This window comes from Copadichromis virginalis, linkage group LG5 (genome assembly GCF_057382275.1).
Source record: "Copadichromis virginalis isolate Kocher_CV1m ecotype Utaka linkage group LG5, C_Virginalis_male_GT1.1, whole genome shotgun sequence".
Taxonomy (NCBI): Eukaryota; Metazoa; Chordata; class Actinopteri; order Cichliformes; family Cichlidae; genus Copadichromis; species Copadichromis virginalis.
Genome location: NC_140622.1, coordinates 20170979 through 20183807, shown reverse-complemented (window position 1 = coordinate 20183807; position 12829 = coordinate 20170979). Strand labels below are relative to the sequence as shown.

The 12829-nt window shown below is 40.7% G+C and overlaps 1 protein-coding gene across 1 annotated transcript; it reads right to left on the bottom strand.

Moving 5' to 3' along the window:
* Nucleotides 1-6682: 6682 nt before the first annotated feature.
* Nucleotides 6683-8263, bottom strand: LOC146709540 (neurogenic differentiation factor 4-like). The gene has a single exon (XM_085458041.1). It carries the CDS (start codon nt 8261-8263, stop codon nt 7274-7276), a length of 990 nt encoding a protein of 329 aa, XP_085314167.1. The 3' UTR covers nt 6683-7273.
* Nucleotides 8264-12829: the final 4566 nt, after the last annotated feature.

Here is a 12829-nt window from a genome sequence, read left to right as displayed (position 1 = left end):
TGGTGAAGCAAAGGGAAGTGTAATTGGTGGATGAAACAGATGGCTTATGGACAGATAAACTGTGTATTCTTTTTGCTTGTTTGATCTTGAAACAGGTTCCCACACAAATGGCTCTGCCCCACAGGGTTCGTTCGCTCATTTGTTGAATGACCGGGTTGTTATAATGAGTTATGAGCAAAGCCTGAGTTATTTACACAATCGTCAAAACCCTTTGCTCAAATCCTGCTCTGTCCACATGTGCTTGATGATTCTGCTTATCGGTTCAGTCCCTGTTATCCACAAGCTGATAAATTTCAGTTTGGCAAATGTGTCAGAAAGGCTTATATATATTACAGATGGACAATATGTAAGAATTTAAGTTGCTAGAAACTTTATGAAGATTTACAACATTTTAGCTTCACATCATTATCTTTGAACAGCCCTCAATTTGGGCACTTTTGCAAAAGTGAGACCCCTATTAAATGCTTTAGATCAGTATATCGAATAATCTCGTTTTATATTTATTTCAGTCAGTAAGCAGGCATTTAAGTTGCCATTTTATAAAAGTTATATATATATGTGTGTGTGTGTGTGTGTGTGTGTGTGTGTGTGTGTGTGTGTGTGTGTGTGTGTGTGTGTGTGTGTGTATATATATATATAACAGTTCTGTAACTGTAACTTTGGTCATTGCTGTGCTTTTTTTGGAAGTCGAATTTCCCAGAGGAACCCACCCGAGGGATTAATAAAGTTCTATCTTATCTTATCTTATCTTATCTTATCTTATATATATAAAATATATATATAAATATATATAAAATATATATATATTTTATACGGTTTATCCTTCAAGCTTCAAGCTATAAAAAGTTTTATAAAAAAAGTTAACAATCAAGTTAAGTTTTCAAAAACATAATAAAAAACTATAGCAACTTCCATCTTTTATATATAGTGTATGACTGTGCGATACCACCATAAGCATTCATACATTCATTCATTTGGTTTCTCTTTTAATTCAGTTTAATTCAATTCAGCTCAGTTCAAGAGCCTACTATAGCAGAGAGAAAAACCCAAACAACCAGCCAACTCACTATGAGCAAGCACTTGGCGGCAGTGGGAAGGAAAAACGCCCTTTTAACAGGAAGAAATCAGGCTCAGGGAGGGGCAGCCATCTGCCGTTGGGGGTGAGGGGAGGGAGACAGCACAGAAGACACACTGTGGAAAAGCTCTGTTTTAGCTCTGCTTGTGTCCTTTGATTGTGCAGGAATTAATTGTAGCTGCCAGAGTATCAACTCTGAATTCATCAGAGCTGAAAACACCCATCAGTATCTGCTGGAAATAATCCAGTCAGAGCGGCAAGAAGTGAACAGAAACAGCTGCAAAATCAGGTTAAATCAACATTTTTATCAAAACATTAACTGGTGCAGCTTTAAATACTGCATAATGACCAGTTTAACTGGTGCACTTCAGTTTTAATGTTTCTTTTTTTCTCCCGTCTCCATCATTCCAAACTTTTAATCAGGATATTAAAAGTTCGGATTTGTCAGTAATCACTGAGGTATAGTGGGGATGACAAAGCACTGATTGTCTCCACTTGTGCAACTTCCTGAGGACATCAGCCTCCTGGTGCCACACTCTGTTTTTTCACTCACATCACGCACCGAACATCAGGAGGTAAATTTTACACTAGGTGGCCTTCTTTAAAATGCTGATCCACTGCAAATCCAAAACACTCTCAGCCTCTCTGCCACCCAGTTCCATTTCTCACCTACTGAAACATCTAAAGCGAAGCACTGGTATAGCTGAGATGGTGAAATTAAATGTGGATGGCTGCGAGATGAAGATAGTCACACAAAATTTACAAACATGATACTGTGGGACTCCTGTGCGCTACCATGTTGCTTCCTGCTTTCTGCCAGTTAAGGTGTAGATTCAGATCAGATGTCCTAAATGTGCTTGCGAGTGTCATTTTGGAGAGGTAGGGGAGTATTAGGTGGAGCAGAAGGAGGCAAGGGCTGAGGTGAGATTGACGCATGGCCCAATATCAAGTAAATGTCAGTCTAATTCTGATACACTAAACGGTCTGAGCTCTAGTCTGCCTTGTGCGCTCCAAGTAGTCACCTGAGGAATATGGGGAATAAATGCGTGGCTAACTACAGTCTATTAAAATGATGTGAACAGTTTAAAGACACTGAGTGTGTGAAGTGCTCTTGTGTAAATGAGACAGGCCATTTAAAAACACCAAGTGTTTAATGCAAGCTGTAAAAGCCTTAATGGTAGCGTCCAGTCAGTCTTGGCAGGGTCACTTTATAACTCTTCTAAGGATGTGCTCATGTAAACTTATATCCCAGTTTAATTTAAGGCAGACATATTCACTTTTATTTCATTTGCATGTTTATTACGGACAAAGCAACACACCAACAGCTTCTGGCACCATGCCAGATAAGGGGTTAGGTTGAGGGACAGTGAGGAAGGACGACAAACTGGAGCAGTAAGCACATTTCATCAGCGGATACAGTTACACACACACACACAACACACACACACATTTTCTGACTGCCCTGTCCTTTGCTCTTTAACTAATCTCTCTCTGTCATAAAACCTTTATAAGATGGCTCACCGTAACATCCTGCAGAGTAATGCAGTGCATTGCATTCCTCCCTCAGTGATCTATATATGGATTTTCAGTGTTTGCTCACGTCTCTGTTCTCCTTTCATGTGTGCAGCAGGTTAGTTTGACGCAACTTCTTCTTCAATCCACAAACTTTTACTTGAGCAGAAAGATGTGGTTTGGCTAACCTCTCTCCCACACCACTGACCACTGGAACTATACTGACACAAATTCATTTTAATTCGGCTTAAAAAATATTTATAAACTTAAATAAATACAGGAGACAGTAAAAATACTCAATTACAAGTAGAACTTATCCATTTAAGATTAATTAAAAAAAGATTCTTTCTTAGGTAAAAGTGCAAAATTATAATTAGTAAACTATACTTATACCTCAATTATAGTTTTATATGTAAACACAAATTAATGCCACAGATGCCCTAAATGAACAGATTTGGTAAATACCAAAATCAGCTTTTATGTTTCTGTAATGATAATTGCAGTAATGCAATTAAGTGTTTTAATTAAAATTATATTTTTGAATAACATAACAACATAACCATAAAACTAACAACACAATGTTTAGTTTTAAATGAGTTTCAGATTTAAAAAATGTTTGTTTTCTTGTTTTTATGGCAGATGGTCTGACAAATTTGTACTGTATTTGTATCTGTACATATTTATTGTTAAACAAATATGAAGTATTTCTTGAAATTTTTATATATGACATGCAAAGGTAAATCTTTAAAAACTGGTTGAAAACACTTTATAATGTGTCCACCAGTCAGCTGTACAAGTTAACATTATCTTCTTAAACCTGCTCTGACCTGTGAGCCCTCATGGCGTCGTCCTATCAGGTCTGACACCAGGATGCTGGTAGTACGTTATACAGGTCCAGTGGGCTGTGGGTTGTAGGGCTCCAGTCTTATTCCACTGAGTCCTAAATATGCTTAATCATATCACATTCTCAGGAATTTGGAGACCAGCTCAGTGCTATAAGGCTCCCAGTGATGTTCCTTCTGGTGTTCCTGAGATTTTTCTTTGACGTGTGCATTGTCCTGCTAGGAGAGACTACTGCCATCTGGGAGTGCTTTAATTATCTAACTAATCAAATAGTGTGTTTGTTTCTATATTTAGCTTCCACTTTCATCAGAAACAAAACACATTGTTTGCCTCATTAACTCTGAAAATCTTATCACATAAAATCAAAGGTAAGTTTACCAAAAAGCATTTTAAAAAGCATCAAAAAACACTTTTTCTTCAAATCGTGCCAGCTGTGTTGTTTTTCTAGCCATTTTTTTGTGTTTCTTTCCTCTCCTTTACTCAGTGTGCCAACAGTCCTGGAGAGCACTGTCTTTCTCTTTTTTTCTTTTTTTGATCATTCATTTCCCCCCCTCAAGGATAAAAGCCCCAACCACAACCTTCTTCCCTAATAGCCGATGCACTTCAGTGCTGGCTTTGAAGATTTAATCAGTCAGATTTCCTTGATTAATCCTTTTTCATGTCCTTTCACGGTAAATAATTAGACTCTGATATGATCACTTGCTGGATGGAGAGGACAGCATGCAGTTCTCTGATAGAGCAGAGTCCCCAGGTATCTTCATTAGCCTGATTATTCTCATCCAAACACACTCCATCAACCAGTTTACTTGTAAATAGGTTAATTCTATTCCCACTCCCTGCTCACTCTGCTGGCTCACTGTGTTTAGCAGAGGAGTTCTCACCAAATGTCTCTTTTGTTATGTGTCTACCTTCACAGTCATCGCAAAGGAAGTATTTGAGAAATTATCTCATCTCCATCGTATTTAGTCTGAGGGGTTTTCATTGTAAACGAATGCCAGTCACTCGATGCCAAATGTGTCTTTGTCAAACAGTTGTTGTATTTTTATTAATACAGTATGCTTTACAGACTTCAGTCAAGACCAAGACTGTAGAAGTTGTGTAATGTTGACACCTAGTGGCCAAATGCTTATATCTCATGCAGCTGATACATATATTGCAGGAATGAACTTCTACCACTAGGTGGCAGTGAGATTCCTCCCTCCTTCATTATAGATTTTGTCCTGACCTCTTGTCATCTAACATAATAATAATTAATAAAACACAAATAACAATGAGCATATTCACAACAGAAGACTCATTTTTCTTCAAATTCTTCCAAAACAGGATCTGTTTAACCGTGCATTAGATGCTGAGCTGAGTAAGCGCTGCAGCTGCATACTGTTGCGCATCAAATGGAGAAGAGGAGCTGCTGCACTGACTGCCCCTCTCTCCTCTGGATTAACGAGTAAATGACACCATTCAGACACTGAGCTCTGATCAGCTGCTTAATACTGTTTCATCCCAAATAACACAACCACCATCCACACGTGAGGTGGATGGTGGTCCACAGTTTGTGCGTCTCTCTCACAGACGCACAAATTGTGGATTCACATAAGTGAGCACGTATTCTTTAGATAATTTGGTACTTATATTCAGGCAGCAGGAAGCTACTGTTCCATATGATGTTAGAGTGACACAAATATATACACTTATTGTTCTTAAAACTTTATTGGTTTCATAAATATGACTGAAACCCTTTTCTAACTACTAAGACTTGATGGCGCTTGATTTAAACTGTGCTTGAATTGTTGCATTTGTCTAATTTTTTCATATAAATGTTGCCAAGCTGCAAGTTTCCTTTGGGAAAATTGACATAATTGGGAAATTATTCAAAACATCACATGTAAATGAGGCACTGTGAACAGTTTCTGCATTTATTCAATAAAAGGCATCGTTGATATTAAATGTCAGAGGGGTCAACGGTCAAAAGGTTAAGGGTGAATGCAGTCCTTTCTTTCTCCTGTGTGCAGAAGTGTCCTTTTTAAATCACAAAACTTTTTTTTTTCTTTTTCTTTTTCAAGACGCTGGTCGATCAGCCGTCCATCATTTATCATGTAGGAACACTCCGCATGTTAATTGTCTGGGGATCGTCTGTGTCTCCAACAAGCAGAGAGATGTCCTGCTATTTGTTATTCATCCTGCCCCCTCAAAGTTAGTCCCTGGTTTTCCTGGTTAGTAGTGCAAATGCATTACAAATACACGCACAGGCTTATACTAATCCTTGTGAAAACAAAGCGATATATTTTTTCCCAGTGCAGGTCATGCGTGGGATGTTCATCAGCGTGTTTATCGGGATTAGGAGCATTTCAGCCAAAATATAACCTCTAACGTCATACTTAACGCTCGCTGCTCTGAATGAAAAGATGAAGGCAGGGCAGAAACACGCAGAAAGATGACCGGCAACGTGATGAAGAAACTGGTCACCAGTGTTCCTTCAGTGACCATTCCCACCACTGACCCATGACCTCTTGACCCCTCTCCCTGACCTCTCAGTGGGTGGCCCTTAAAGTGACCAGCAAGGACTATAAAGCAAGACTGGCTGCTGTCAAATCAGGTCTCTCTTGTTTTTGCTTTTATCTTCATCATTTTCTCACTCTGGCTGTTTATTTCCAGGCTTTTAAAATTTGATTCCAGCATTTCAAATGTTTTTTGAAATGTATTTATTAAATGTGTATAATACAAGTGTTAAGTTGCAGCCTGGGTGGATGTCAGGGCAGGATTATGCCAACGCAATGTCAGAGAAGTAGAAAGCCTAAGAAGGCGGGCAGCCATGTTAATCATAAATCTTTATCTTGCAATCCTGCCTCGCACATTCGTCCTTCATTAAAAGACGGCACCGGGGATTAGTGCCGCTAAACCACAGAGATCTGGAGAGAAAAATGAGAAACAAAGTAGCAAGTAAACAAGGCGTGTTAATGTTGGTAGTGTTTAAACGATGGATTCTGATGAATATATATGCTTAAAAATAAAACATTTCATCAAGTAGTAAACAAAAGAAAAAACAGACTTAATTGAACTTTCAGTATTTTAATAACATCAATTGTCCCAAAGGAAACAAGACTGAAAAGAAAAACAGTCATATGTTGCAGTTTCTTTACAATTTTAACCTGAGAATTACAATTTTTGCTTCTCCGCGATCCCCTTTGCAAACCTCCACATTACAGAAAATTTAAAATAAAGACAAACAAACAAATATCTCTCTCTTCGGTCATTACTCACAGAAGATCAGCTTGATCCCCACAAATGAATGGTTTCAAGTGTGAAACTTGAATATAATGGAACAAAAAACTGGACACAAAACAAGGATAAGATATTAGATGGATGAGTCTAAGTGACAAAGAAAAGCTTGGACTACAAATATGTACAAATAAAAACAAAAAAAACAAAAACACACACATCAGAAAAAAATTAATTTACACCATCTTAAATTAACGAATAAATTAAAAATACTTTATGTGGAATAATATCTGGTGTTACCAAAGCTTAATTAGAAGTGCTTATTTTACAGTACCCGGGCAGCTGGACAGCAGCAGCCTGCTATGTCCTTATATCATTTGGTAAATGAGTTTTGGAAAACAATTTATTGGTTTAAGTCAAATATTTTCTAATACTAGCAATGCTGAGTAGTGCTACTCTACTGTGCAAATGTTCCACAAGTGTTAAAAAACAAACTATTCTACAGTGCTTGACTACCAGTCTGTCTACTGAGAGAGAGCCAGCTTCTTTAAATCAGCCTGAGTGTTTGTGAAGGACGGGACTCCATCCTTCAAGTCGTACTGAAGGCTGATGTGGAACCGATCCTCCTCAGTCTCTGTAGACAGATGTAATCTGTCGGGGAGGCATGTGCGGTGGATGATAGGAGTCATATGGCCCCTCTAAGTGTACATCATATCCGGTATGTGTATGATACAGCACCTGCTCCACAGGGGTGGGAGAGTAGCGGTGGGAAGGTGGGTAGTGAGGTGAAGGCTCCTGTTTGGCCACCAGGTTGCTACTGATGCTGAGAGGTGGTGTAGGCGGGCCGTCATATGGAGGGGTTCCCACGCCACCAGCATTGTACTCGTTTGGTGAGTGATTCTCATAGGGTCTTCCCTTCATCGCCCTCAAGTGAAGCAGGTGAGCTGAGTCAAATGTGCCATATGGGGGACTTGGCAGTCCTGGAGAGGAGTAGCTCACCATGCCACCAAGTGTAGGTGGTGGCCGACCTCCATGTCTGTCTTCAGGCCTCATCCCAGGACCCGGAGCTGGTCCCATCTGTAAGCAGCCGGCAACCAGGTTGGTCGTGGGCTGTGACAGTCCCTTACACAGCGTTTCCATGAAAGCCCTGCTTTCTGTGGACAGGCCCCCCTCCAGAGCCTCAGACAGAGCACAGATGTAGTTGCGGGCCAGCCGTAACGTCTCGATCTTGGACAGCTTCTGTGTTTTGGAGTGACAGGGCATGATGCTGCGCAGGTTTTCAAGTGCATCATTTAGGCCGTGCATACGCGAGCGCTCCCTGGCATTCGCTTTTATTCGCCTCGCACGGAAACGCTCCTGCCGGGCCTTGGTCATCCTCTTTCTCTTAGGCCCTCGTCGTTTTGATTCATCCTCTGGTCCTTCCTCTCTGTCCTCCTCATCTTCCTCTGCGTCCTCACTCCCCATCTCTCTGGCCTGTTGGATCATGTCACCTGTTCTGTAGCTGTGCGATGGGGCCGATGGATCCCCATCAGGTGAGCTCATGTCTCCGTCCATCCACTGCAGAGGGCTGACGACCTCCTCACCCTCCCCTTGTCTAACATATGGCTTTATCATCATAGCAATCTGCCAAAAAATAGAGAATAAAGAAGATCTTTGTGACACACATGCTGTAATAATAGCAGACAGTATTGTTTATTAGACCTCAGATTCATCATTGTCAAGTTCGTTGTTGTTGGTTTCCAGCTTCTTCTTTTATATAAAGCAATGCATTCAACATGAGTACTGTAATACATACAGTGACTGTACTTACACTAGGATTTGTTTTGAAATTCTATGAATGTTATCTGTTTTTCCTAAACATATGATAATACAAAATATTGGGGTTTTTTCCTAAAGTCATGTGCTGTTGAAAGTATTGCATTAAACTGGAATGTATATTTTAGGTTATTGGTCACTGAGGTCATCCTACATAAGTATTACCTAAATTCTGAATAATTTATAATGCACTGAAATATATTTATTTCTGTAATATTTTGATCAGAGCCTTTTCACGTGTGAATTTGCTCCTTTTAACTTTTATTTTATTTATTTAATTTTTTTTTAGCACCACTAAAGAGGAATACTTAGCAGCTTTTGTTTGGACTGAACTTGGTGATTCTGGACCTGTCTCAGATTATAAGTGTTCCAGTGGATTAAACAGCTCTTCATAAATCAGCAGGTGATCAGCAGTTTATCTTTCCTGGCTTCATAATAAAGGTGTGTTAGCCATAATTAACAGCCCCACCTCCTACAAATGCTCATCAGTATTATCGTTTGTTTTTCAAGGAACATGTAATCTCTTCTGGATCATGTTTTTAATGCATCATAAAATAATTTTGTAATGACATTGCCACTAATGTTACTAATTTCTGACTGTTGTTTTAATCATGTATGACTACAAAATATAGCAGGTGGTTAATATTGTTCAAGGATATTTTAGCATAATCTCCTAAACCTAACCAACACTATTTGGTTCCTAAACCTCACCAAACGGAAGTGGAAATAAAAAATCAAAAGTTTGCAAATTAAATGAAAGAAATTAAGTATAAGACCAAGTATAAAAATCTAGTGTATTTCTGTCACTGTTTGCTTCTCTTTGCTGTAAGATCTTTCGATTAGCGAAAAAATACTTTTCCTGTTCTTTTCATCTAGAAACATAACTTAACTTACTTCCCAGAAAGATTGTCTGTGAAGGTTCTCAGTCATCCAGGTCATCGTAGTCAAAGGAGCTTGCTAAGAAAAGCGTCTGGACTTCTTTAAGTTACTTGAAGACGTTTCACCTCTCATCCGAGAAGCTTCTTCAGTTCTAAGGTCAAATGGTGGCGATATCTGGGACTCTCCACCATTTGACCTTAGAACTGAAGAAGCTTCTCGGATGAGAGGTGAAACGTCTTCAAGTAACTTAAAGAAGTCCAGACGCTTTTCTTAGCAAGCTCCTTTGACTCCCAGAAAGATTATACGATGTTAAGGTTGGGGAAGGTTAAGGGGTGAATTAAGGGGTCTGATGGCCGTGGTAACCTGGGGTTAGTGAATACAAGTCTTAAGTCACAAGGAATAAACATCAATAACCTTTAAAACCATTATTTTTGCACAAATAAGTCCTCAAACGGGCCGACGGTTTCAGCACCGGACAGTTCCTGATGCGCGCTTCTCAGCCTCATGTACTTCTGATTGGCCAAACATTACAGCTGCAGAGAGAGGTGATGGCTTTTAATGCTTTTATAGCTACATGAATTTTCCCCTATATGTATTATCTGCTTTACCCGTCTTCTCCCCTTCCCTTGTTCTTTGGGTAATCCCGGTCAACTTGTGAACTGGTAATGCCCCAGCAAGTCACCGACAGGACTTTAATCTGGGCCATCACAGGATTTACTCCGTGGATGAAGCAACGACCATGGGATTAAATGAAAGATCGACATCCCGCAGATCAGTAGCCTGACAGAGGGCTCAGTCTGAATTCAAATAGACATTTTCAAAGGCAGAAATATTAATGTCTCCCCACAAATTGCGTGCCTAAGCAGTTATTGCTGAAGTATATTAAGATAAGCCTTTTGTACTTTTTTCATTAGATATATTAATTTCTTGTTGACTTTACGTGCACTTGCTTTAGTTCAAAATAAAATCCCTATGCCAAAAAAATCTGGTACTCTAAACTGAAAGCAAGTTGCCTGTAAGATACATTAAAATGTAAATTACGTGTAAACAGTGTGTCCACACTGACTCACTCACATGTGAGACCCGCAGAGCCTCTCTCGGCTGCGCTATGAAACATACCGGTGCTGATGTGTCCCGGGACCGCCTCAGGAAGTCTGTCAGATGATATTTGTCCTTTCTCCACGGATCACAGCTCGGTCACACCGTCCATCAAGCAGCGCTGAAGTTCAGTGGCGTCTCCTTGTGCGGAGCTGCTCAGCCTCTCAGTGCGGGTCACTCTGAGGGGGCTCCGGGTTTTAACCTTCACGTTAAAGCTCCTCCTCTTCCCACTCCCATCCAATTCCTGTTGACGCGCTTCGGCTCGCGCGTGGCCGGCCCGTGGCTGTAGCCCCTGGAGCTCAAAGACTTGCGCGCACGCGAGCGCGTGTGTGAGAGATGTGCATAAGCTCACTGAAATTGTCGAGACAAACAGGGGAGGCCCGGGCCTTTGTTGAGGCGCGAGGGCGGCCGCCAAATCCGCAGCACGGTGTCAGTGAACGGAGGGGAGACGCGCTCGGTCGCGTGAGCCTAACTGTATGTGACAGCTCGGAGTTGCGTGTGAGCAGGTGTTTGAGCCATTCCCCTCGTCCAGCATAGGCCCTTTGCGCTGTGGAGATGAGGCTGTTAAACAAGTTCACCTCAACTGAGAGGCCGCTCTGACCAGAAGGGGTAAGTTTGGTCTCCTGAGGTGTGCGCTTAAATGAGCAATGTGACTTCGAGACTCGCTCCAGCCCCCCTCGTCCTCTCTGCGGGACATGGGTGTCTGAATATTGAGGCTTAGCACCATAACCCACATTCACTGACAATGAATGAATGTCTTCGCTTATCAGAATTATTCAATAGCTGTAAGTTAACCTTGAATTTGAAAAGTCCAGTAATTTCTTTTATTGCATTGAACTTTTATGTCAGTAGTTTGAGCAAATTGCAACACAGTTTTCACTCTGATTTGCTCAAAAAACAAAAAAATATATGGATGCTAGCTCTATTCAGTGTTGACCGCAGAACCTGCTGTATCGCTTCAGCCACGTCACTCTATTCAGTGATGGGGACCATGAAACGTGGCTGAAAGTCTTAAAGACAAGGGAATATGATGAGGTATACTAATGATTAGATTAATAATGATTAATAATTATTATGATTATACAGATTACATTAACTTTTCAGCTGACTAAGAATTACAACTAAAACACTTGTGACTGTATATTTGACATTTTATTCGACTAATATACAGGTAACGTCAAGTAGGTGGCAAATTTCACACAATGATTTAAAGTCATATTATTTCAAGGAAAGAAAATGTTAGCAATCCAGATGTAAATAGACGCATGCTCATAACCATCCAAAGTTCTCCAAAAAGTGAGGATGACAAATTGTCTTGCTGATTGTTGTCATTTTTCTAAACTGGAGAAAAGAGAGAGCGTGAGATTGGGAATGCTGTACAGGGAGTGCAGAATTATTAGGCTAATGAGTATTTTGTCCACATCATCCTCTTCATGCATGTTGTCTTACTCCAAGCTGTATAGGCTGGAAAGCCTATTACCAATTAAGCATATTAGGTGATGTGCATCTCTGTAATGAGAAGGGGTGTGGTCTAATGACATCAACACCCTATATCGGGTGTGCATAACTATTAGGCAACGTCCTTTCCTTTGGCAAAATGGGTCAAAAGAAGGACTTGACAGGCTCAGAAAAGTCAAAAATAGTGAGATAAAGTATTCTGATTCTGATTCTGATATCTTGCAGAGGGATGCAGCAGTCTCAAAATTGCAAAGCTTCTGAAGCGTGATCATCGAACAATCAGGCGTTTCATTCAAAATAGTCAACAGGGTCGCAAGAAGCGTGTGGAAAAACCAAGGAGCAAAATAACTGCCCATGAACTCAGAAAAGTCAAGCGTGCAGCTACCAAGATGCCACTTGCCACCAGTTTGGCCATATTTCAGAGCTGCAACATCACTGGAGTGCCCAAAAGCACAAGGTGTGCAATACTCAGAGACATGGCCAAGGTAAGAAAGGCTGAAAGACGACCACCACTGAACAAGACACACAAGCTGAAACGTCAAGACTGGGCCAAGAAATATCTCAAGACTGATTTTTCTAAGGTTTTATGGACTGATGAAATGAGAGTGAGTCTTGATGGGCCAGATGGATGGGCCGTGGCTGGATTGGTAAAGGGCAGAGAGCTCCAGTCCGACTCAGACGCCAGCAAGGTGGAGGTGGAGTACTGGTTTGGGCTGGTATCATCAAAGATGAGCTTGTGGGGCCTTTTCGGGTTGAGGATGGAGTCAAGCTCAACTCCCAGTCCTACTGCCAGTTTCTGGAAGACACCTTCTTCAAGCAGTGGTACAGGAAGAAGTCTGCATCCTTCAAGAAAAACATGATTTTCATGCAGGACAATGCTCCATCACACGCGTCCAAGTACTCCACAGCGTGGCTGGCAAGAAAGGGTATAAA

Coding starts and splice junctions, on each gene's coding strand:
- LOC146709540 (XM_085458041.1), bottom strand. CDS start 8,263: ATGATGATAAAGCCATATGTTAGACAAGGGGAGGGTGAGGAGGTCGTC.